Here is a 27,607-nt window from a genome sequence, read left to right as displayed (position 1 = left end):
AACATTTAGATTCATGAGACTAAGATGACTTTATGCTACACTTCTAATGGGAAATCCCACATCTCCCCATCTTCTTTGCAACTTCCTTACCTCAAGAAGTATTAATCACACGAAGAAATATAAAAACAAGGAAAAAAATGCCTTACACTCCGTTTGTCCTTTGGAAAGCTTTTAAGTCATCATGTTAACTGAAATTCATTGAAGCTATTAAACTAATTTTTCCCTACAGTCAGCTCTCTCCCTGAACACACCTACTGTTTGAAATGGCAAGGAGAGACAGTGGTAGGGCCTATTTACACCTCTGTTTGAAGGTGAGTCTATACCATCTGATTTCTAATTCAGATCCATCCGTCACAATCGGGTACACAACACTGGTCTCTCAAACCACACGTTCCCAGCAGCCTGACCACTGTGGTGTTGTCAAATTCCCTCCCTCCACTCACAAAGGCACCTTATGCTAACTTTAGAGCAGCACTTTCCGAGATCAATGATAATTGACTGATTAAGTATGCCTAATGCTGCCAGAATGTGAGCTGATTGTGTAATGGTGCTAATTAGTAACTGCCAGAGCTCATTCCAATTATTAACCTTTACGAATGTCATTTTTAAAGATAAGAGTTTGCAACACAGCCCACTGCAGCATTTGTAATGGTTTTTGTCACACAGGATGAGAGTGAACACAGTGACCACTGAAGCCGAGATAAAGGTAGCATGAGAAAGAAGCCCCAGCAACAAAGGATTTTACCTTTGCTTCCTGCAAGTGATACAAAGGCTTTAACAATAGAAAGGTGGAACATCTGCGCAGAAGAATTCAAGAGCCAACTTCTTCCATGAGACCTCAGCTACCCAGCAATGCCACTGCCAAGCATGCCTCAAAAGCTTCCCACCAGTGCAAGTACCAAACCAATTGCCTGACTTGCCAGGTGGGCATGCTTGCAAAGCGCCATGTCCAGTAACATTCTGGAAGCAGACACATACAAGTAGAACAAGCTTGCTGTTGCAGTACTGTTGCATACCAAGGAAAAGCACTATTCCCATGACTGCAGAGTCTCAACTCTGATTCTGCTGCTATGTCAGGCAATAGAGGACATTTTGTGATGAACCACAGTCATCAGGGTGCATGCTAGATATACCTGAACAACTAAGCTAGACCACAGCCTACTTCACCCTCATCTATCCCCCAAACAAACTACATGCGTTGTCACTATATAAAAGGAGCACTTCCAAAGAGGGAATATGGACTTCTTATATCTCTCCCATCACACAACAGGGCCACGTCCTGTTACGTAGCCATACTTGCGGTCATCACCATCAAAATGCAAGATACAAACTTTTCAGGTGGTGGTGTAACTAACACCCCTCAGCCCCTACAATGAGGTAGCATTGGTGCAGACCACCCTCCGAGTCCTCAGAGGGGAGATGGTCCACCACAGTCTCCCCTGCCATGTACTCTTCCAGGAAAAAAAAACAAAACAAAACAAAACTTGTCTTGCTTTGTTTCCCTTATCTTGTACAAAATAGAAATTGTGCACTTGTGGGTACAAAGCTAAATGTGCTGTGTTAACTCTGTATTCCTCATAGACATCCCTTTTACCTTTATTGGTTACAGATAATAGAACCAATGGGATTTTAATCTTCCATGGGACATTTATTCTCTACTCTGCTAGAGGCACACTGAATGATGTACCATGGTCCACTGCTTACTCTGTAGCTTTAACTACTCCATAGCAATATAACATTATATCTGAAACCTTACATTTTAACAGATTATCTTACTGCCTTGGTTTTCCTCACCCACGCTTACAGCTGCAAGTAACCCAAAGAAAGGACAAGCCCTCCCACACACTAGCTTTAGAGAGATCTGTGTCTGGGGCAGCTCAAGGTCAACAGATTGTCTGTGATCCCTGAAGTAATTACACGAGACCCACAGACGGATCATAGTCTGCTGAAGTCCTCAGGAAACTCATACATCCCTTGGTGCTGATGGAAGCTGTATGATTCTCCTGTTTGCACACCAGGCCCTGGGGCCTATTCCCTGTGTAGAGACTACTCTTCCCCACGCTGTTCCTGACTTCTGCTCTGAACCTGCTGCTTGGTCTTCCCCCTCCAGGACCAACAATCAACAACGAGGCTTCTTCCTTAAAGCAAATCACTATTACGATTTCTATCATTTCAGAGAAAGAGATGCAAGAGGACCAACACTACACACGTTTCTCTTTCCATGGGGCCGATTACTCCATGTAAGCTTCAGACCCCCGTAAGACTTGAGCCTACGTCCCAGTGACAGGTTGCTCTTCCTTTCTGTATACCTCTCCCTGGGTGGTTTTTGAACCTCCCGAGGCTTGTAAAAACTGGTAATTACAGATGGTACTAGTCCCTGCTTATCACTTGCCTGCCCCACTCCTGTGCACAGCACAGTGTATGAACTCAGACCCCGAGGTACACGAGTCCCTGCCAAGACCCTGGGCTGTGAAGGTGCACAGCTGAGCTGCTCACATCCATTCAGCCCAGCTAACTCTGCTACGAAGCTCCGCACCCCTGGCAGCAGTTACAGGTAGCTGGCAATAGATGCATCTTAAATGCACCAGAACTCACTCAGGACAGTTCATAGTGTGCCTCTCGCTTCTGGGCAAAACTACTACCTGTCATTGGGGTAAGACTTGGCAGTAACGGTTATATTAAAAATCCAGCCATCTTCCTGTAACCAGTCTCCTATTATCATCTTCCTCACAGATCCTCTGAGCTAGACTACAAGATCCATAAAAGAAAATGTAACAGTCCTGTTACAGATGCCATACAACGTTCTTAGATTTGTCACGGGGAAATATCCCTCAACTATTCCAATACAGCGCCACATTTGCATGCCTGACAGACTTGCAGGATGCTGAATGCCCAGCTCCTGCAGGTAGCCTGTTGCCAGGTTCAGGCATCTGGAGAGCAAGCTTCAGGGATAACTGGATATGAGCGAGTAGTACTATTTACGGAGGTAATTCTCTAAAATAACTGGCCATCAAAGACCCAGAAACAAGCCCTAATAATCTGGTTATGGAATGGCCTCACTAACCTTTTACAGTTCTAATTCAGAGGCAGGAACCCTACATGTAAAAATGCACCAGCTTCCTACGATGTAGTAGTTTACAAGAGCTTTCATTTTTACTTGGTCAGGCATATACTGTAAAAGAACGGGCTGACAGATTTTACAGATGAAGAACATGTGGTAAGTAAATAAATCAAAAGCTGCCTTCCAGTCTGGGGGAATGTAGCCCTTTGTAAACATTATTTGGAGAAGTGACCGCTTGATACTGGGCACTTACTAACTTCATTAGAAGGCTAACGAATGTACAGCAGAGATAATGAGAGAGAGAGACCAAACTAAAAGAAAGATGGAAGGATTTCTTGCACGTTTTTTAACAATGTTTCTCCATCCTTCAGATTATTTATAGCCGTTATAAAATGGCAGTGCATTTGAGGGGAAAAAAAAAAAAGCACACAACATAATAAAACACCAATACAAACAGACACAACCCATGTTAAAGTACTAAATTCTACCAGCCACAGTACAAAGCATCAAAGATTTATATGACTTGGTCCCAAGCCTAATTGGAAAGAAAAGAAAAGTTGAGGGAGGAGGGAGAAGGGAAGAGAAAGGAAAAGAACAGCTCACTCAAAGAGAAACAAGTCACGTAAGCTGATGTAAAGCCTAGGTTTGGTGTGAACAGGGGAACCACGTCCCACACCAACACAGAAGCTGCTCAGTGCAAGAACCTGCTGGCTCCTGATCCAACCCTGACTGATCAGAGGCCAGGGGACTTTCTGAGCCACAAATAAAGTCTCTACATGTAATACAATTCTTGTGAGGTGTTTGGTGTTTTGGTTTTTTTTTTGCTTCTAGGGACTCGTCTAGACTCCACTAGAACCCATGTGAACTTTACCTACCAAAACATGCTCCAGAGAAATTCACAGATTAACTACATGTTGTCCTAAGAAACAAATTCTTCTACTTGTTCTGAACCTTTGTCCAATGTCCCTTTATTCTTCACAGAATCACAGGATGGTTGACGTTGGAAAAGACCTCTGGAGCTCATCTAGTCCAACCCTCTGTTCAAGCAGGGCCACCTACGGCCTACTGTACAGGCCCAGTCCAGGTGGCTTTTGAATATCTCCAAGGGTGGAGACTCCACAACTTCCCTGGGCAACCTATGCCAGTGCTCAGTCAACTGCACAGTAAAAAAAGGTTTCCTGATATTCAGAGGGAAACTGCTGAGTTTCAGTTTGTGCACGTTCATTGTCTCTTGTCCTGTCACTGGGCACCACTGAAAAGACAACAGCTCTGTCTTCTTTCAGTTATTTCTTCTCCTTTCAGGCATTTGCACACATCGATGAGATCACACACACGCCTTCTCTTCTCCAGGCTAAAGAATCCCAGCTCTCTCAGCCTTTCCCCATATGAGAGATGCTCCACCCAATTGCTTTAGTAAGGACCCTATCCACACCACATAATTTTGTAAGATTTTTTCATATTCTTTCCTCAGCACCTCTTTTCAGGCTTTCCAAGTCTTACTAGATCAGATCTAGTAGGAAAGTTCTTACGTAATTTATTATGAAAGTTCTTATTTTGCAATTATCTATTTGCATATTTATAAGTTAATTTAATGTGTGGTTTTCATTAATATTGGCACATATCCACATTGAATGCATCCGCTACTAATCTGTGCCAGCAAAACTCCCCTGCACAGTAAAGAGTGATCAGAAGAAGCCATTAGTAAGGCCAAAACAAATTCATCTTTAAGTGTGGCTTCCTGCAAAAAGTTTTGCAGTCGGCATCCAAATCTAATTAGAATGTAAGATGAGATAACTCAACAAAAGGAGCAGCTCTCTAATGAGAGCAAAGGAATTGCTGCTTCAAATGATAAAGAAGAGATGCAATAGCCAATTCCTGTTAACAGATGCAGCTCTGCTGATGCAGCAACAGTCACAACACCCACAGGATCTGCAACAGCAGGTTCTTGGCTACAAACTCCCTCCCGAAAAGAAGCCTTGCTTCTTTTCTAAACAAGTAGGCAAAGCACTACAAACATACTTTACCTGCCATCCCTGACAAGATGACTTCACAGGGACTGCGATGCTTGAAAAACACATTGCTTTTGGCAAATCTTCCTCTGACATCCTCCACCAAAGCCCCAGGACTAAATGCCTGGGAACATGACCTCAGCTCAAGATTCATTTCCGATGAGATAGGATGTCTCCCTTCTTGAGGAGCTCATAATTAAAGAAATTCATTAACAACGACAGAAAAACTTGATGAAATATAGCATACGTAGCCTGAGAAAGCAGCAACAAGCATATTCTTCCAGCTCCCTAGAACACCTTTTAATCAGCACCAGAAACATTCTTTGGCATTAAATTCCCTAAATTTCCCATTCTATCATCTAGTTTTCTGGAATGGAAAGACTAGAGATCTAGACACTGTCACAGCCAGTTCTGTGTCTGAAAGGACTTGTCTGGAAAATTAAACTACGTCAGTCTGGGGTTTTGTTGTTTGGGGGTGGGGTAGGGGGTTATGGTTTGTGTTTTTTTTCTAAACTACAAAGTATGCTTTTAATCTAATAAAATAGCTTTACTAAGAAAATGTGATAGCGTCCAAGACAATCACTAGTTGGGCAATGGATGGAGAACCTACCTGTGGTGAAGGAGACCCAAATCCTTTGGTTGAATAAGACACCCACAGTAGATCAGATGAAAAATTTGTATTGCCTGATAATCTGCCACAGAATATTCTAGGAAAAGTATAAGGAAGAGATAAAAGGCAGCCTGATTCTTCCTATGGTCTCTCCCCCAGCTCTCTTAACTTCATGATCTCCAAATCCCAAAAGCACTGAAATATTGTGGCATATCATGTCTCCAGTACAATCCCAGCTATTCCATTAGAAAACCTAAAGCATGAATAACTTAGTGCTGAAGAACAGATAACAAAAAATGGGTGACGTTTCTGCAACACTGATCCAAAAGCTGTAGACCTGTCTGTTCCTTGAATGTCACATCATAAAATAATTAATGTAAGCCACAGGCTACTGCCGTGTGATCATGTTTAACAGCCACCAGCAGAAATATCCTCCATTAATTCACTGAATCCCCTTTTGAAACCCATTTACACTTTTATTATTTCTGCCTCACAACATCCTGTAGCAATGAGTTTCACAATTTAATTACTTGCAGAATAAAAAAGCACTTCCCTTTATACTTATCCAGAGCAAGGGCTTGAACTTGAGTCTTCCACACATAAGATTAGTACCAGTCTCTCCCCGGAGAGATTCTCAGTCTCTCCTGTTGGAGCTCTTTTGCGGAGTATAAGTAATTCAACAGTTACGAGGGAGAGAGGAAAAGAGAAATTGCTGGTTGGCGCTCTTACGTGAAACATGGAAAACGAAAACAAAACAGAGCTTACTTTTGTCCTATCTACATTTTATCTGGAATTCCACATTTGTCTTAAGAACATTCCCTCAAAAAGTTTGGAATTTGACAAATTGCCTTTTCTTGCCTCCCTGTCTCCAGCCAGAAAACAAGATGTATATGAAAATTCCCAGGCCTACTTATTAACAGGAACAGCCCAATAACCCAGTTATCTATGAGATCAAAACTGATGTTCAACCACATGACCTTTCTAGACCTATTTACCTAACACATTTCTCACACAAACATATCTGCAGCATCCATCATTAGTGACCAGCCCAGTCCTCCCATGTTTGAAGGTCGACAACTTCGGCAAAGCAGCCCCACTTTGAGGCTGCAAAAGATCCATGGAGGAAGCACAGAGCAGGGATGTGCAGCACACGTTGAACAGTGAGTTACACGCACACGTAAATGTGAACCTCTGTGCCGCCTCCATGGACAGACAGGCAAAACCCTCGCCAAATGGAGATTCTGGGGCAGAACGTAGTCAAAGCCAAGACTTACCCCTGTCTTCAGAGAATTGTGGATATGAATAAAGCACTCTGAACACGGGTAAAAGTTTTTAATTAAGAGCCTAGCTAAAACACCATTACAATCTGCAGTTCTGTTTTTATTAATTCTCTCCGATTCAGCAGGAATTTCACCAAGGAATAGGGATGAGCAGATGCAGGGGGAAGCACATTAATAAATCATAAGTGTCATTAAAATTTGTAAACTAATATCTTCTGGGAAGTCTTGGCAATTAGTCTCAGAGCTTTCTTGGCAAACAAAAAATTAATAAATCCAAAAGGTCCCCTGTCTGATGATATCCCCACCCCCACAGAAAGGTCATTGATGGAGCAATTAAGAGACACAACAAATGGACCAGCCAGAAGGCTGGTTCACAGAAGACAAATGAGCTCCATGAAACAAGATGACTAAGGCATCTTAATAAGCAAAGGTAGAACTTCAATCTACACGCCACCCCAAGGCACACACAAAGGCTTTTAGACTCACATTTGCTGGGCTACTACTTTGCCTGTGATTTTGCATTGCCCACCTTGATCCCCTCCATCTCTGAGGCAATGTTAGTATGATTAGTAGAGGTGTGAACCTTACTATTCCCTTGTGGAAAAATCCAGTGGGATATACTAGAGCTAAGGAAGCAATGAGAAGGAGATAAATGAAACTTCTGAGTTTACCTAACTCTAAACATAGCCCTGAATTTAAGATAAACATATTAATTTTCATGATTGGTCCCCAAAACAAGCATTTAAAACAGTTTTAATTCACATTATCCATTTGTGCAATGACAGCATCTCCTTCCATTCCAAACTGCAAAGAATGTGTGCTCTGGACAACACCTGAGACTGTCTGGGACATTCGAGGGGGGCTAAACATACGGTTCATTCTGTTCCTTGAATTTTCTTTTTTTTTTTTTTTTTTTTTTTTTTTTTTTTTTTTAATTCCCAGGGACTTTCACATCGAGCCACACAGCCCAAGCAAATCAAAACAATCTCTTACGTACAATTCCTGAAGTCCACAATAAAAGACTTGCTTAGGTCTTTGGAAAGCCACTAGAAGGATGATGAATAACCTCAAACCAGAAAAGCATTTTGAATCAGGTCATAATTAGTTACCTCAAATGGCTTCACTTATACAGTGGGATAATTGTTATCACCATCTGATAACTAGCGACTTCTAACATTCTTGTCACAGATAACACCCCTAAACCATCAAAACCAGCAAAGTTAAGTCACTCCCTTAACGCTCTTATAGTTACGAAAAGAGCACAGAAAAGCCATTGTATGTACATCCTTTTGTGAACATTTAGCATCCATGCAGCGTAACTTAATGCAATGCCCTTTACTCATTAATTTCTCTCCTTGCTGATATTTTCACCTGTAAAGCTTTCTCTCTTGCTTCTGTTCGTTAACTAAGACCCACTTTCTGATGCCTGCCATAACACCTGTGCAGCTGGACAAGTACAGTTGTCAGGAGCCTCTGCCAAACCTGGTATGTCAGCCTGAGGAAGATATCAGCCTGTTTCTCCAAAATAAGCAGGAATTTAGCCATAACAGCAAAGAAGAAATTTTCACTTGGCTCAAGAATGTTGCATTTTCTATTCTTCGCAGGTATTGACTTACCCAGCTCTTTGGGCCAAGGAACTTGTCTTTATTAAATGGCCATGATCTTCATTTGGCAGCAGCGAGCTCAGGAATGGGCCAACATGCCACTACCGTGCATCTCCCAAATAGCTCAAGCGTGGTTCCCATGCCAAGATGGCATCTATGATTGACAGCCACACTGCTCTGAGCCAGGATAAACTGAATCACCCCTCTGTAGGGAAAACACAAATCAGCAAGCATACTAGAGGTTAAGAATTGCATTGTTCTGGGATGCTGATGAAGACCCACACTAATTGCAACTCAGGGTGCTGGGAGCTCTGGGGAATAACTCTCACCTCACATTGCAGTCATCTATTGCCGAAGAACAAAGGGAATGAGGAACTGCAAACTTAGTCTGCACCTAGCACCTCTCAACCACAAAGATTTTGACAGGTGGCTCCCATAGCCTGAAAAAAAATAGCCATCATTGAGCTAAGCTATTTGTACACTCTAACAAACAGCAACAGTGGAGTTGCCAAACTTTTGGGCACCCTGGTTTTCAAATACAGGGATGTGCTTGCACACCAAGCTGGCTTCTTCTCTCCGTGCCCTGACAGCTAATTGCAGATACGAGAAACCTTTCTCTTCATCAGCACAGGATTTCTGCACTTTGCAGTGTTATTTAAAAATGCCAAATAAGATGCAATAATGGGAAGCATTACTACTTTGAAAACCAGCTCCATTAATTTTATGCCTGAATACAGTCCTCCGAAAATAACATGTATCTAAAATGCATGTTGTCAGCACAAAAGTGAAAAACAATAAATGTAATCAAATTTGACAATACTGCGGGGAGATGTTAGCAGGTCATGGTGGCTGTCTGGAGACTGCATTTCAATACAGCAAATTCCAGAAAAACTGCAATGTCCCATTGCAAAACGTGTGGAGCCTGACCAGTGCTGAGCAAGAGGCTGTGGCACAAACCAGAAGCTGCCAGACTAAGTAAGGCATTGCCACTGGGATAGGAACACTCTTTTAAGGCAGCTCTGTCTGTGCCATGATCTATTTCAGGTTCAGCTTGTTTCACAGAGGATGATATGGAAATTTGTGCCAGGCTTATTGAATCGCCTCAACCCTGCCTTCTTACTCACCTATGTTAGGGGCAGCTACATCTGAAGTAAGGAGACTAAGGCCCAGTTACCAAAGGGGAGACATGGCATTTCACATCACGTTCACCATTTCACACCGACAGAGCAGCCCTATCCGAAGCCAGCTCCCTTTGCAACACAGGCACCTAGGGCACAGGAATCGGCAGGAGCTGTGAAACTTCGCAAAGGAAACAAATGCAAGGGCTACACTGAAATATGCTGATGTCTCTGGAGCCTGTGGAAGACTTAAAAGGCAAGGACATAGGAGGAAACAATGTAAAGCCCTTTGGTAATTCAAACAGAACTAAATGAAGGAGCAAAGCAAGACATAAGGCAGCTTGGACCAAGCTGAGAGGTTTTACTCCTCTAGCTCCAAGCTAGGAGTTGCAGCTGCTGTGTTTTGCAGCTGCCTCTGTTAAAAACTAAAAGTGTTTTTCTTTTATTTTTAAACTCACCACAGAAGCTAAAACAACAGACCAACCTCTTCAGGCACAGCAGCCACAAGAGTAAAAAAATGCTTGGGGATTTTTGACTGCTGCCATGGAAACATAATTTCTTGGTTAATAAACAAGAAAACAAGAAAGAATATAAGCAAAAATTCCTTCATCAGCATTTTAGCCTCTTAAGCAGAAAGAGTCAGTCATGATTTTGAGTATGGGTTAATGCATGGGCCGGCATTATGTACCATCAGACAATTTAGCTGGGACCACAGCCAGAGGAGGGGAACTCCAGGGGACCCATCAAAGGTGGGTAAAATGGTAGCAGGGGGACTCAGAGCTGACACATGCAAGTGCTTGCACTTTGAAAGAAAACCTGAACTACTCCCCACTGCCTAATTAGCTGATGTGTTGCAGTCATGGCTATCGCATTGATCATAAATACCACCCTGCTAACTTGCACTTCTCCTGTCTGCTCTATCACCCCGTTGTCTCTTTGTCTTCATCTGAGATTGAAAGCTCCCTTGGGATGGAGGCTGTCTTTTTAGCTACTGCAATCCAAATAAATACAACTGTTCCAGGATACTAAAAAAGGCAACAGTGGAAAAACTTTTATTCCCGTTATCTTAGCAGAAGTAACTGCTCAACCCACACTGGCTAAAACAGTTGAAAACATTTTAAATATTACAATAGCAACTTTAAATACTTATTCAGAATGGCACATTCACATAACCCTATCTCAAAACCGTACAGCTTAAACAGGTGACAGGATTAGCAACAAGCAAGAAAATGTTCACAAGGCTCTTCCTTTGCTTGTAAAACCTGTGAGGCCCACAGAATAAGAGAAAGAGCTTGATAAATTCCTCCTCCTGTTTATTTACACTCACAACACAAGAAGGAAACAACTGGACAGCAACAAGACTAACTAATGAAAGGACTTGCTACCTACAACCTACAGAGCTCCCCATGTAATATACCCGAATACAACATACACCTGAAACCAAAACTCATTTATCACAATCACAATTTCTATGGTCAGATCTGGAAGTGTTACAAACACACATACTTGAAGAAATAAGCCACTGAATAGACCTTCCCTTCTTTCCTCCTCCTAATAAAATTTCTCTGAGATTTTCAACAGAAAAATAGGCAAAAAAAAAAAATCCACCCAACCTTTCACCTTTTGGTTATGAACAGAGCCTTTTAGACACCGTGTCTGCATATCTAACCCTTTCATTCTCCTCTGTTCAACAGATGCCTTCTTGGACTACGATGCCTGTGAAGCAGCCTGGCCCCTAGTCTTTACAGAGGGAGTTCATCTTTGACAACAGATCACACCTGTGTGCTTGCCGTTCATCATGGGCAGTTAAGTTTGATGCAGGGACCCTGGCCTACAGAGGTTTTGGGAATTAGAGGTGCTCCAACAATACTTCAGATCAGTACTTCAGAAGTCTAGGCATTAAGAGGGAGAACTGTTTTCCTTTTGCTGATGGACAAGAAGTGTTGGGGGAGCGGGGATCAGGGGGAATTCTACCAAAAGCTTATGTCCAACCCTTAATCCAAATTTTACTTAAAGCAGGCAGGATGTAGCTGGATTCTCAACTACGCAATTAGGTATTTTGCTAGGCAATGAGAACTGATGAAGGGTTTGCATGCCTGAAAAGCTTAAATAATTAAATAATTTTTACAGTTAGGTTTGCTGACCTACGAAAAGATCTCTCCCCACGAATTCTGATGTCTCACACCATCACAGCAACTACAGCCACAATAAAGTAGTTTCCTTTCACTGGAGGAAAATGATCACCTCCACTCAACTTGGTGGGAAAAACAAAAATCTGAACAACTGACATTGATCTCTTGTAGCCAAGAAGAGATACAGCATTCACAAGGGGGAGCGGTGTGACCAAGTGTGTGTCTTTTCCTTGAAGCTGGCTGCTTCAGTAGCAATGGTGGCCTTTCCTGTGATTTTTTTTTTTTTTTTTTTGGGGGGGGGGGGCAGAATCGTGGATTTGCTTATTAGAGCAATGCCTGTGCTCCTGCATTCAAATGCTGACTAGCATTTCCTCTGTCTAAGCTCCTATCAGCCTGATATAGGAGCAGCTTCCAATGTAACTTTTAATTCTCCTCTCTTGCTCTCACTCCCTTTTTTAATTACATTCAGGATGTTTTCTCATTGATTTACTTGTCTTTGTATTTAGATGCAGGGATTAGAAATTTCTCTTATATGGCAATTCAGTTTTCCATTAAAAGAAGCCTCTCATGCTATAACCCAGGGGGAACTGAGAAGAAGCTTTTGATGCATGAAGTAAGCGGAGGCAAGATGATATTTGGAGATTGCATTGCACTCTGCTCTATCTCAGCATCCTTTGAAGCACTGCCGTGTGATTCATTGCTCTCTGACACAAAAGCCACTCCTCCCTTGTGGAAGCAACTGTATTTGCCAAGCATTTGGGATAGATATCTCCCAGCACCACTGCTCAGATGGGCAAGAATCCCGGTTAGCAGAAAGGATGTATCGTATTCCCAAAAAACAGGAAGAGAGGGGGGAAAAAAAAAAAAACCAAAACCTACCTGGAAATGTCCAGACCTCCTTCTGATAATTACTTGACAGTTGCATTCAGTTTGTGACCCACCAGTTCTGGGGGCTCAAAGATGGCTTTGAAGGAGTCTACAAAGATTATCTAAGGAAAGCAAACTTATCGCTAGAAGCTTATTCACTCTGCAAAGACAGATCCTCCTTTTGAAATTTTCAGGGTCTCAAAAATTAAAAGAAAATATTGAAAAGTACTGATTTAAATAATGCAAAGATTCAGTGGCCTTAATGGGCAAATAGAACAGCAAATCCTGAGAAAAGGAGTCTTTCTCTTGGCTGATTGCTTCCACTTAGTATCTGTTTGCATTTCTACAATGTCCTTTCCAAAGAAACTCATAGCTGCTTTCTGAGACTTCACACTCCCCTCTGAAGTACAACATGGCTTAATCCTAAATTTTCCAGGTGGGAAACCAAGGTTCAGAGCCCAGGAGCTCTGCCTACTAGCTCTTACCCTGAGCTTTCCTCCCAGACCTTGGAAGAGAACTCAGGAGGTTCTGACTTCTCAACGTCTCTGAGTCTCTAGGCCCCACACTAGCCCTATTTCACTGCAGAAAAGATGCAGAAATGTCCCAGAACACACTGAAACAGCCTCACAAATCAGCGCGTTTCCCCAGCTGACTGAGTACTGGATGCATTCAGTTGTACTGATGATGGACTACATTTCCATCACTCTGGGAAAACTCCAAAAGGGATGCTGCTATTACCTTTCTGCAGAGCTCAGGTGATGCTGTGAGTTCAGTATTAGGACAGGATTTGCCTGCTTGTTACATTATTTATGCAGAGCAGATTGCTTGGCAATTACATTTAAAGTACAATCACAGTGCCATTTGTACTTGTTAGGTAAAGAAGCAAAAGTTTTTTAAGGCTTTAATACCTTGAAAAGTACCAGGGTAAGTGGAAATGACTCTGTTCTCTCTTATTAGCTGCACGGTTATTTATACTTTTTCAGATTACCATGGTACAGCGCAATTAGGCTTTGGAAGTACTGTGCAAATTGAGAAGTTTCAAGAGCTCTACTGAACAATTAACCCTTAAATACATTAACAGAAATAAACCTGCAGCACATGCTGAAAGTCTGCTCCAAACAGGGGCTTTTAAATTATCTGGGAAGAAAGAAGTATGGGAGACCATCTGCCAAGAAGCTGCTCACGCCCAGAGCAACGGCTACAATGCATTGACACCAATGGCACCACTACAACGTAGTTCCACCAACTACACTTTCAGCAGATTGCACAATAGCTGCAATGCACCAGGTAAGTCTGACACAAGGCACTTGGTCTCCCCCAGCCGCATCTGCCTTTTTTTTTTTTTTAATTATTTGTTCTTAGGGTAAAAAACACCAAATAAAAATTCTGTTAAAGGCATACCCTTTCCACACCATAGGCAGGAGGATGTTAGGAGGAAGAGCAATCCCCACCAAGTAGAAACTATCAGTGATCTCAGACATCAAGGAACTGGCCTACTTACTTATAGGGGTGGGTTTGGGGTTTTTTTTGGCTGGGGGAGGGGATTTTTTAAAAATGTGTTTATTTATTAAACACACAGAGATACTTTCAAACACACACTCTGTCCAGCAGCGTGCTTCCCCCAGGCCAGGAAACTCCATCACCCATGCCAGACTACAAGCATGGCAGGTACTTAGGCAAATCTGAGTCTATGCAGAGTGGAGAAGACACCAGCATCTCCCTGTGATATCTCTAGTCCTTTAGTGGCTACTGTCCTTACAGCGCAAGCCAACACAGATTCATGCCAAGATGACCATCTCAGCTCACAGGGTTGAGGAACACATGTAAGATCAGCTAAGATCATATCACACACTGTGTTGTACACCAACTTGGGCACTGTTCCAGCAAGCACGTACCATCTATAGAGAGTGTTCTCACTGCCAGCCTCACAGCAGGGACTTGTCTAAGGACACTCAAAGGCAAGAATGAAACCAAGCTCCTCTGTGTGCCAGGGAAATACCCACACATCAAGAAACCCTCTCGTTTGCAGACCCCACTTCATTAAAGCAATGTGTTCTTAATCACGGGTCCCTTTTCCAAAAGGCAACTCCAGTTATCTCAGATTCCCTCCTGCCTCCTCCCCTTGCTCAGCCTCCAATTTTACAAGAGACACAGTGCAACCCTTCCATGCCAGTTGCTGTGATTTCTATAATCCACTTACCTCCACAGTGAGCTCTCCGTAACACTTCCCAAGTTGAAGTCATACAGCTTTGTCAGAATGAGAATCACCTAGGGAGGGGAAAGGGAGGGAGGAAGAGAAAGGGAAAAGAAAGAGGGGGGAAAAAAAAAGAAGAGTTTTCCTTTAGACTGTGTAACAATATGCAAAGCATCTGAAATCACCCAAAGGAGAGCTTAGCACTTATCCATTAAAGTTGTGGTATTATAGGATCAAGTAAGTTTAAAAAAAAAAAAAAAAAAAAACAAAAAAGAAATTCATTAGCTTAATGTATCATGTAACCAGTAACATTTATTTTATATCTCAAAATGTTTTGCATTTGAAATAAAACATGCCAACAGGAATTAACTGAACATTGTAAGCTGCCCTGTCTACAACCATGGTTATTCAAGGTCAGGGATGGAATCAGATGCGCCCTTGTTAACTCAACCGCCCAATCAGAAATTAGTCGACTTTCTCTGTTTCTCAAGGTGCTACCACAAATTGGTGAGTCTCCATGGAAAGAATTTGCAAGTTTGTTTATGAAGATTCCCATCCAGCAAAATGGTCCGTTTTGCCCAGAATGAGCTTTGTTATTCTCCATCTGCTCTCACTGACCCCAGGAACATGGGAATTTCCACATGCTATCACCTTTATGCGGTCATAAAATAGATGGACACAGAGCATGACATTCAGCTTAGATGCTGAGCAAGACAAAACTCCAGCTGTATCTTCAGTGCTCAAGGACAGTCAGAGCCTTCAGGACCCACTTACTTCCTGGTGAGCCACAAACACTCCCAAGTCATGCCCTTGCAAAACTGAGGTAGGAGGAGAGGGGAGTTAAGCAGTACATGGGGGACCACAGGGGAATACAGCTTCCCTCGGATATCCTTGGTGCTCTGACCTCAGATTTCACAGGCAAACGTAATCCTCCTAGTTACCAGCTACATTGCCCAATGCCTTTCTTTCCCAGAAAGGCCGCTCTGCACTCCGAAAACCTGTGAGCCTCTCTGCAAGCTCCCAGGCTCAAACGGGATGAGAACCTCTGCAGAAAGAATGGAGGTTCCTCACTGGAAGTTAAGGGCATTTGAGCATCTGCTCCTTGCTTTTTTAGCATAACTAATGTTACACTTCTCATTCCCTCGGATTCTATGGGACCAGGCTCAGGAAGAGCTCTGGGGCAACTCTTCATTTTTGTTTTGCATCATTTTAACATTTCAGCATTGTTTCCTCCTTGCAGGGTTCAAGAACAGGCTAGTTTCCCTTTTATCTGCTTGAGCTGTGAAAGCATCTAGAGAAATTTTTAGTAAATACTTGGGGGTTTTTGTTTTGTTAACAGGTACTTCACAGTTTGGCTAAAAGATAGGTCCAAATGAGAGATGTGACCCAAAGGGTTGGGTTCATTAATGTTTTCCTATGCAACGAGGATCTTTTTACTACAAAATCCACATCTCCCTCCCTCTTCCTCCTCCCACAGCAGTGGGACCCACCACACCTTTCATTTGGGTTTCCCAGCTGAAAGGCTGCTGCGTGAGGAATTTAAAGCTTTGCAGAAAAATGCCAAAGGATTAATCAATATCACAACAGCTGCAGCAGTCGGTTACCGTCAGCATAATACCGGGAAGAGACCTGTTCAAATTGTAAGGGACCTTGGTACGTGACTATGCACTCAGCGCCCAACTTAATGGCTTTAGAATAGATGCTCTGAGCATCCCTCTCTCTACTGGATTCACTTTCTCCATCCCCGATTACATTTTGTCCCTTTATTTCCCCACACAGAGACCTTTAGGAGGAAGATAAAAGCCAAGCTGCTTCCAGCAGGCTGTGAAAAGAAACCTGCCAGGCAGACTTGAGTCAGCATATGCGAGCCCATGTCAGCCTAAACTGATGCTGTGCAGTGGGGAAAATAAGGACATATCCTTTTTATCGCAACTTAAATCCTGCACACGCCTTCCCATACAAGGGGGTAAGCCATCTGCAAGATGCAGCAATCAAGGTTTGGTTACTCCCTCCCCTTACACCAGCGGGGGGAAGCAGTGCAGCCTGCTCCCAGCTAAAACCTGATGTGATTTTTTAAGTGTTCCCTATATTCCCACAGGGCTCAGACAGGACTCCTCTCGAGAGTCCCTAGGAAGCCATGCACCACAGCACAAGGCCTGCCCTGCCCAAAATGACACCCTTCTCACAAATACAGCAAGGTTTCACACAGCGAGTTTTCCTGTCTCAGAGCTTAATCGCATAGAAGACAGCAGGATGACTTCTGCTGATTTCGGTGGATCCCGAATCCAGCCCTAAACATATTAAATAAAATCTTCATGTCCTGGTCAATTTTCAACAGAGCAATTCTACCTCAAATTGCAATTACGACTGCAGGCAGCATCCATACTCTCCTAGCTCTTTGTGTGCCTCTCCCCAGATCTCCTATGCCCTATATTTTTGAAGGTATCACTTATCCATTATAAACCCTGCAAACCACAGAATAACACCAGCTTTACAGGAGTAGTTTGAATCCTACTCAGCTCCTGCGTATAAATCCAAAGTAAAAGCACGTTGTTTAGTATGGCTTTTGTGGATTTTCGCCCAGGAAGACTAACAAAAATCCAGCTCCGCCTGTTGTTAATGCACGGAAAGCAAAAGCACGAGCACTCCTTTGCAGTTAAATCTCACAAAGGGTCACAGGAAATAGCAGAAGTTGCCTGAGGCAGTCATAATACACAGTACAGTCACCTACAGCAACCTGTCCGTAAAAACCACTCACCACTTATGTCCAGGCCAGGCAACACACTGGCATCACAACCTGACACGGCCTCCACCCTGTCCTGTCTTACTTTTCATAGAATCATAGAATGGTTAGACTTGGAAGGGACCTTAGAGACCATCTAGTTCCAACCCCACTGCAATGAGCAGGGACACCTTTCACTAGATCACATTGCTCAAAACTCTGTCCCACCTGACCTTGAGTGTTTCCAGGGATGAGGCATCTACGACCTCTCTGGGCAACCTGTGCCAGTGTTCCACCACCTTCATTGTAAAAAGTTTCTTCCTTATACCTAGTCTACATCTACCCTCTTTCAGTTTAAAACCGTTGCCCCTCATCCTATCACTACATTCCCCAATAAAGAGTCCCTCCCCATCTTTCATGGAGGCCCCCGTCAGGTACTGGAAGGCCGCAATAAGGTCTCCCCAGAGCCTTCTCTTCTCCAGACTGAACAATCCCAACTCTCTGAGCCTGTCTTCATAGGAGAGGTGCTCCAGCCCTCCGACCATGTTTGTGGCCCTCCTCTGGACCTGCTCTCACAGGTCCTTGTCTTTCCTGTGCTGAGGGCTCCAGAGCTGGACACCGACTCCCTCGCCCTGCTGGCCACGCTTCCTTTGATGCAGCCCAGGATGCGGTTGGCTTTCTGGGCTATGAGTGCACATTGCCAACTCATGTTGAGCTTCTCATCAACCAATACCCCCAAGTCCTTCCTTTTGAGAGAAGACACTTCAGATTCAATAAAAGCAACTCTTACAATGGTTTGGGAGTTTGAAAACCAGCGAGGATTGGAGGGGCTGAACACACAACCTTCCCAAGAAAAGCCGCGAAACCGCATTCCCCACAACGCTGCCTCGTGAGACCACGGAGCAAATGTAAATACTAAGGAAGTGTCACATGCAGTTAAGACTAAAATCAAAGCCTGAAAGGCACAGCTGGTTCCTGAGTTGTTTTCATGGGGTGCTTTTGACACAGCACTGCAGAGGAAACTTCAAAGTGTTTCAAGAGGCTATTCTGAGGCCTCCACAACACGTTATCCCAACTGAGCTAAGAACAAACTAGAAGCAGGGACATCAGGGGAGAAGTGGGCAAGTACCAGATTTTCTAAGACATTCTGTTACTTGAATGCATTAGTTGAAAAAGAATGGAAAAGTAAGGAAAAATGGACACATTTTCCAAAATTGAATTTTGACAGGAGAAAAAAGCAAAAAAGAAAAACCTCTCATTGATTCAAGCTGAGATATTTGATTCTGATTTCTATTTTGTAGTTGAAGAAGCTTAGCTTGTTTTTGTCAACACTAAAAAATAACTGTGTCTTTTCTGTGCCACAGTAATTTTGCATTAAGATCTTCATGGTTTTCATTTTAAAAGCTGAATTCAACTGAAAATTGGAGATTTCACATTCAATGTACTATTTCAAAAAAAAAAAAAAAAACAAAAAAACAACCCAACATTTTCTTCCCCTGAACTGAGGGAAATCTAGAATTGCCACCCCATAGAAAATGCCCACTCTTTAACTTTCAAGATGAAAAACAATGTACTCGGGGGGAAAGAAATAAAACTGAAAAAAGTTCCAAGCGATATTGATTCAGAAACAGTAAAATCTTATGCTTAGGCATTCTTTAATCAAAATAAAGTAAACAACCTTGTAGTGCCAAATTAAACTGTTTCTGTTCATCAAACTAATCTCCCCAAAATTAATTTTAAGTCAGCTCAATGCTGTACTGCATTTTTCTTCAGGGTCATACTGCTCACTTCAGGGAATACAGCTCAGATGTGAAATTTCCCCCAGTCTCCTACGGGCCAGGCTCCACACAGCCACACGGCGCTTCCCAGGACACCCCAGGGGCAGGTGTCCCTCAGGGCACCAAGCAGCTCAGCTGGTTGGGAATGAAAAAAGGGCGGACCAGCCTGCAGGACAGAGTGGGGAAATAGGCCAGGCTGAATTACAACTCCCTTAAGGCAATACAAACCCTCTGGAAAATGCAATTTCAAGCTCAGCTTACACAAAACTAAATGACCTGAAAAATTCAATAAACTGTTTTGGTTTTCTCAACAGAAGTGGGGATGGAGAAAGGATAATCAGAAAAAATATTTTTTCTTTGGAAACAAGTGATGTTCCAGTCCTGCAAGAAATTCCTTATGCACTTTATTTTACACACGTGCCTCTCCCCAGTCTGTATTTCTGTTTTGCAAAAACTACACTGTCTGCTGAATACAGTGCTATAAGGCTTGCATGACAAAAATGCCAACCCCTGTCAATTTTTTATCTTCAATGGCTTATACTGCAATACAGATTAAGTGTCTTTGGCCCTGAGAAATCCTGCCATCACACTGTATAGTACACTGAACCACTAAATCCAGATTTAATATGATGGACCGCTTCTCTAAAATAAGACCAGAAAGTCTGCAAGACTGCCCAATCCAGCAGCTATGAGTCTTGACACAACTTGACTGGCAGGAAAGCAAAACAAATATAACCAGAAATGGTACCCAGGTTTCATTCCATATTGGAAACACATCCCTGAAGGGATCCCTATTGTTCAGACAATTATTAGGAATCTCTGAGCCCATAAATCACAAAAGTGCTCATAAGCTCCTCAGAGTATTTGGCGGCATAACAATCTTTCATGCCCATAAAATTTTACTATGAAGGGAAACTACTTTAGTTCATTAAAACCTCCTCCAGACCTTGCCAATTCTAAACTGGCAAAGTGCTTTGCATATACCCCACAGAGGAATATATAACTCTGTTTCCCACAAATTAGAGTGTAAAAGCATTTCTTTTAGCAGGTTGACAGTGAACTTCAGAACAACCGAAAAGCGCCACATCAAAGGCAGTCATGTTCCTGTACCAGGCGACACTCATATAGAGACAGGAAAGAGAAGAGCACAGCAACCTGAGAGAACAGGTGATCATTTCAGGTAGACATCTGAAAGGCCAGCACTGATCCACTTCATGAGATTCATCTCCTAAGTGATACTGCTGTATCAGCACAGAGATTAACACAGCTCATCAGTAGCCCTGTCCGCATATTTACTGAGTGTAATTAATAATGAGCAAAGGGATGAGCACTGGGCAGTGCACAGCACAACGCAGAGATTATGGACAGATTTACACGTGAAAAATGAGAGCTCTCCACTCACTTGCTCTGGCATGCTGGGATCTTCGTTTCCTGCCTGCAGACTTATTTCCATGACCTTTGCAACCTTTCCTCCACTGCATAGCAGCCACACGAAGGCAATTTTCATCTGCCTTTCCCCAATCCATACGAGAGCAAAAGCACCCAACAAGTAAATTTAAAATGGAAACAACCACAGGCTACTGGGAGCCAGTATCAGTAAATTGCTCACAGCTGAAGGCAAATTGACTTAAAATGCTCTGGAACCTAAAAGCCAGCAGCACGGCTTTATGGAGGTCCCTATCTGTTCCTTTCTTCTAGGTTTCTGGATTGTGGTTTTTATGTTGGGGGGTGGGGGGAGGTGGTTAAGACACAAAATTAATAATTAAAGATTAACTGATTTACAAACTCACAGTGTTACTCAGGGTGACAAATTTGCTAAGGTGGTCTTTCATATAATCTCTGCACTCAAAGCTAATTCAGGCAAAAGCCACCAATATCAGCCTAGTTTTCCCCACATAACCAGTCAGAAGATGGGAAGAGGATGGTTTACACACCCGATATACATTTTTGCTTAAATGTGTGGTGGGTTGACCATGCACCCAGACACTCGTTCTCTCCCACCGTAGGGGAATGGGGAAGAGAACCAAAAAAGCAAGTGAGAAAAACTTGTAATTCCAGACAAAGACAGTTTAATAAGCGAAGAGAAAAAAAAAAAGAAGAAAAAACCAACCAACCAAAAAACAAGCAACACAAAGGCATTCACTGACTGCCTCTCACAGCAGACCAATGCAGAGCCAGTCTCTGAACAATGTCTACTTTGGAAAGATTACTCCATGGTTATTATTGCTGAGGATGAGCTGGTATGGGATCTCTTTGGCTAATTTGGGTCCGCTGTCTCAGCTATGCCCCATCCCTACTCCCAGGGCAGGCAGAGCGAGAAACAGAAAACCTGACACTGTGCAGCGCTGTTCAGCTATACCTAAAACACAGGTGTTATCAACACTGGTTTAGCCAAAAATTCAAAACACAGCATGACACGGGTTACTCTGAAGAAAATTAACTTCATTCCAGTACCAGTTTCTTTCCTAGATCAAGGTAAGTGGGTTCTCAAAAACAATCACTACATAACCGTGGTCCCACCAAAATCACTTCACACACACAGTCCCGTCCCCCCCCCCCAAAAAAAATGTATGCATGCATGTGTGTGATCACACTACACATCACCACCACCCTCATTTACCCTGGAGGTCTAAGTGCAGTTGCTAATACCCAAGAGTGCTGCCTCCGGGTGTGAGAAGCATACAGCATTATTACAAAGCTCCCACGTGAGGAATTTAAATTCTACAGGTGTTAACAAACTCTGCAAGCATCACCACTGGAAACAAGGCAAGTAATGCCATCTTTGTTTCACTGATGAGGAACCAGAGGCAGAGAGAGATTAAGTTTTTCTCTACATGGGAACACTCAGGAAGAACAATCCATATCAAGTTTTAAGAGTTCAATTCACTTTGCAAATACATCAGAAAAGTTTAAAGACTACTTTATTCTGAAAACAGTCTCCATCCAGAAATTTAACATAGCTAAAGTAATCCACTTCAACAAATTTAGTTAATTTAAGCCAAGAAGCATCACCTGGAAGATAAAGCCACAATCCAAGTTCACCCACGGTAACAGAACTATTAGCAAAAATAGGAATGCATACACCTTAAATATCAATCTACCTTCTCTTTCCCTGCCTGGTGAGCGCAGCTGAAGAAAACCTGTCTCTAGATACCAGCAGTTAAGGAATAGCACATCCTAAGACATGAGAAGAAAACAACAGATGTACTAACAACAAACACAGGCCAAATCCTGCCCGCTGGAAATCAGAACAACACTTTTGCAAGAGTAAAGTGATGCCCACTTAAGCAGCAGCAAAGGACTCCTTTCTTTTTTTTTTTAATCTCTAGAGAGATAAACACGATCTGTGGGTGGCTTCTGGCAGTGCAGGCAAAAGAGCCCTCTGAAATTGAAAAACACAAGTACCAAGATCACACACAAAAGAAAAACATGTTCCAGTGAACTTGTGATCTGTGAATGGCTGAGACTGTTAAATTTGTCCTCAGAACAAGAACCAGTAACTAAAAGAAAGATATTCTCCTTTAATCCTCCTTTGCCTATGTTGCTTTTCACATTCCAATATGAAAACTGCCGCGGTATGCTCTTTCTGCCCCTGTTCTCCTCCCTTTCAATGTAAACCAGGCAGCAGAATAAGCAAGAGGCAGAGCCCGAGACGTCTTCCCACGGATTCCCCTGGAATGCTGGGGACAGATCACATTATCTTCACAAAAGAGCCCTCGGGATGTAAGCAGCAGTTTAAAATTCCCACCTACAGGGCTTGCAGTGAATGAACAGAATCTGAGGGGGGGAAAGAACCCAAAATCACTACAGCGCATTGCAGAAGAGCCAGCTCTAGAAAGCCCAGCTCCCTCCTTCCACACAACTACCAGCAGGAGCAGGGCAGGATTCCTGTATGTTGGCTCTCCGCATTGGGAACTCAAGGGCAAGCCCAGCCTGTCAGAGAAAAAAACACACACTGGCATCAACATTGAGACAGACACCACTTCCAGCATCATGCATTTACCCTTCTGGGCTCACACAAATGTAGAACGGATTTTTAATTTAACCTGACAGGTTCTCTCAGGCTTTTGGTTTCAAACATTTCGGTGCAGGGACTGCCATTTAGGATATGTTCAGAGGTGCCTTGCACATAGAAGGCCATGCCATGGGTTGTGAATGCAGCTCAATATCACCACCACCAAAGCAATGACTAACACCTCCAGGACTCAGGAGAGGAATGTGACTATGTTTTACAATAATATGGGAAAAGAAGTCAGATTCTCCTCCCCCCAAACCACAGATCCCAATTACCACCCAAATGAGGGGTATTCATAGCCGCTAGCTATATAGCATCTGCCAGTCAACCACATTGCTCTTCCATCTCCACTACACATTAAAAATTGGACAATATCTCTCACATAACTTTTTTTCCAAGGAAATAGAAAAAAAATAATTAGTAAATCCTGCCTAAGTTTAAGCAAATGTACCCCCTGCATACCTACATGCTTATCTTTAGCACACAAAACCACAAATTTTACAACCACATTCTTAACATCACCTTCTTAAAGAAATAAAAGAAAGGCCTCCAGCATGGTTATCAGCCCTTAGAGAGCAGCTGGATTCTGTCCCAGAGACTACAGTACACCCTAAACATAACTACCATATCAGATCATAAAGCCTTTGTCCTCTTTGTAACAGGGAAAAAAAAAAAAAACAACACACCACCACATAAAAGTTAAGTCTTATTAGAGTTATTAGCCACACAGCATCAGGTGAGAGTGTTTGGGAAAGGCATGGTGAATTAGTCACCTTTTTAAGGACAGCAATAAAACACAGAAGACATTTCAGTAGAATTACAGACCATCAAAAATAAACACACTGCGGGGGGTGGACACACCAACACTGTCAGCAGCTGCAAGTAGCACTAGTCAGAGAAGTCAGAGACGGGAAAGACCCCCCCAGGTTACCTAACCCATACCCCTGACAAGGCATAGTTGTCCTCCACAGAATCTTTCCCAGCTTCTCAGGATGGCCTTGTTGCACACAAACACGCATTCCCACCAGAAAAGACATCTAGATTGCTTAAAATAACAGAAGCCTGAGCTTTATCTCTGTGTAACTTAGTTAAACATAAATACAATCTCTCCTGGCAGGTAGTGATATGATTTAAGGGTCCCCTATCATACATTATAAGAGGTGATAGCAAAGAACTCATAATTTATTTTTATTGATTCAGCAACCCATGCTGGATCATATCTCCCAATTCTTCCCTTTTGCTAAGAAGCCTCTACCAAGGCCTTGGGAAATTTAATTTTACCTTTTTTTTCCCTTCTCTGTCTTCCTTTTAAAGCTGCTTTGTGCACATCTCTACCTAAGTTCAAGAAGGAAATGAAAAAAAAAGGCCCCAGTTACTTTGCTGGCTCTGTTCTTGTTCCAGTTATCTTCTGGTACCATCTGCGAACCAGCAGATTTTGTATAGCAATTTAACTCTGTGGAGTCACATACCTGCTGAATTTAAAGCTTCTGATATGGGAATCTAAAAAGAAGGAATGGCTTGAACTCCAAGTATACCTGTGGGTATAATACCAGCACAGGACAGTTCTCAATTAAAAATAAATAAATAAATTAGTTTGACAGAAGGTAAGACAGAGCAGCCCTTTGAGATGTATAAACTGCCAGGCTAGGCAATGGTTTTCCTTGAGGACTGAAAGCAAGACTGACTGGTTCCACAAAGGAAACTAAACTATGTGGGGAATTTGGTGTCTAAGCCTTTTCTGAAAGGAAGAGAGAAAAAAGCACCATAAAACTGATTTTTCAAGAAAATTCAGGCTGATTATTATTCTTCCATTTCAGACTCCAGGTTCTACTGAGGAACTCTTACTCCTCTCTCACACACACACTCTCTCTCTCCCCCTCAATGTGTACATATACATGTATAAATATTACTGAGCTTCCTGAGATTCCAATTAGCAACTCAAATAATAGGCATTGAACAGAGCATGGGCAAGAGACGCCCGCTCTCTCCAGGTACAGGAGATGGACTAGATAACCTGTTGAAGTCCCTTCCAGCCCCATGTCCATGACCCAAAGGTTTACTTGTTCATGTGAAAATGCTTTACTGAAAGCTCAGGAGAACAGCAGCAGGGGATTAGGTGCCATGCCACAGAAACAAACACCTGTTGTGCTCCCCAAAATGCAGAGCCTTGCCTTCAACATGTCAACAGGAGATGTGTGCTGGAGAAACCACCATGTCAGCAGTGCAGTCTGGTCACTGGCTGGCATTTAGAGCAAGGAAGGGTGCCAGAGCCTCCCCACTCTATTGCCAGCTTTGATGCCAGCTCACCCACCTGCAGGGACATTAATTTGTGATGGCAATGTTATTCTGAGACAACATTATTCAATTCTGAACAATATTACTCAGAAAAAACATCCTTCTCCCTCTAGGGGAGCCAGTCCAAAAGCTGGACTTTCACAGATGTTACCATGAAAGGAAAAGAGGTACCTGTTGGAAGATGAGCCTTTGCACCTACTATTAATTGCCAGTTAAAAGACCTTACACTCCTGCCACTCAATCTCTATCCTCAACAAATCCAAGTACCTTAGACTTTGGCTTATTCCCTTCCCCAAAACATCCCCAGGAAATAAGAACTGGTGCAGTTGCCAGGTGACAAGTGTAGGCAAAGAGGGGAAAAGGGCAAAATGTATTAATTGTTCTGTTATGGTAACTGCAGGTACCAAAGCCCAACACTTAGATTTTCCCCCCACATCTACTACCTGACTTTCAATGACTGTAATGTCATTAGTATAAACCAATGATTTAATCATAATTCTTTAAACACACCTAGGTAGACTATTTATAAATATAATTATATAGTAGGGAAGGTGAAATATGAGAATCATCACAGAAAGAATAAGATAAAAATATAAGTGACAGTTTAGAATATACGAGTAACTATCACAGGCAACTTGGGTCAGTCAGGCTGAGAAGGACACAGGATTGGAAAGTGCTGCAGGCAAGAGACAAGCACAAGTCAGGGCTCTCCACAGGCAAAAGTTCAGAAGCAATAGTTTGAGTGCTAACTAGAAAATTAACATACCTTTTACATTATTATAGATTCAACAAAGATGAAACGATCTGATTATCTTATATATTAAGGTAATAAAAATGTGGTCTGTCCAATTGACTGCACTCTTCTGACCTTGAACCTATGTTTATGCAGCAATTCCTATCTGCAGATGCCCAAACTTACTTTGAAACTTAGTGGCTCAGCTGTGGTAAGGTAAAACTGCCCTAGCAGCTCCTTTTCCTACTGGTATTCCTTTGAACTAATCTATATTCCTGATTTTAATCATCTTGATTATATTTATTTTCAGTTTTATTCTGTATTCATCACATGCTTATGTTTCATCATCACTACAGTGTCCGAACTCCTTGTGCCATAGCTACATTGTTGTTGCGTTTTTTTATTATTCTTTGTGTTACATCATTAAGTAGTTAAGCAAAATTATTTTCATCTGCTGCAGTGAAAGCACACTCTCTTTGGACAATTTCCTTTCTTTGTCCCTGTGCAGAGCAGCTCCTTGCTCACGCCAAACACCCCTGGAGCCCTGACGTTATCTCCTTTGAAGGGCCTAATCAAGCAGACTTTCATGAAATTTGGCTCAGTAGGTATTTCCAGAAACTGGTCTGGGAATGAGTCCTCTGTGTACATCCACTACATTGAGCCAGCCAGATGTAACGTCCTCCTTCATCCAAGGGCACTAAAACAACTTCTGTTCTTGGATTTGATGGGTCAGCTGTTCAGTGGATGAGGAATTAGTTGGATGGTCATATCCAGAGCGTTAGTGGACAACAGCTCAACATCCAGATGGAGAGTGGTGACAAGTGGTGCCCCTCACTGGTCCATATTGGGACCAGTACTGTTCAATATCTTTATCAATGACATTGCGAGTGGGATCAAGTGCACTCTCAGCACATTTGCAGACAACACCAAGTTGATTGGTGTGGTTGACACTGAAACTATTCTATAATTCTATGATTCTTCCTATGGAGTCCAGAGGAATGGGTATGCTAACAGCAAACTGGCCTATGCAAGACACTAGCAACAGCTTCCCTGATATTCAACAGAACAAGGGATAGAGAATTCTTAAGTTCAAGAATCAGCTTCTCCCTTCTTTATGAGGCATCCAAGCTTGCACACCATCCCCTCCAAAGAGCAGTCCTGAGCACCACGGGCCCAGAGCAGTTTAGAT

General features: G+C 42.7%; 1 protein-coding gene across 1 annotated transcript in view; it reads right to left on the bottom strand.

Moving 5' to 3' along the window:
- Window positions 1-27,607, bottom strand: part of SORCS3 (sortilin related VPS10 domain containing receptor 3) — a 303,973-nt gene that overhangs the window by 190,087 nt on the left and 86,279 nt on the right. The window contains 1 exon segment of the mRNA XM_054205785.1: window positions 14,882-14,949. Within this exon segment, the coding sequence (XP_054061760.1) occupies window positions 14,882-14,949 (68 nt within the window).

Source organism: Rissa tridactyla, chromosome 6 (genome assembly GCF_028500815.1).
Source record: "Rissa tridactyla isolate bRisTri1 chromosome 6, bRisTri1.patW.cur.20221130, whole genome shotgun sequence".
Classification (NCBI taxonomy): domain Eukaryota; kingdom Metazoa; phylum Chordata; class Aves; order Charadriiformes; family Laridae; genus Rissa; species Rissa tridactyla.
Note: the sequence above shows the minus strand (reverse complement) of the source record. Positions and strands in the feature narration are given on the sequence as shown.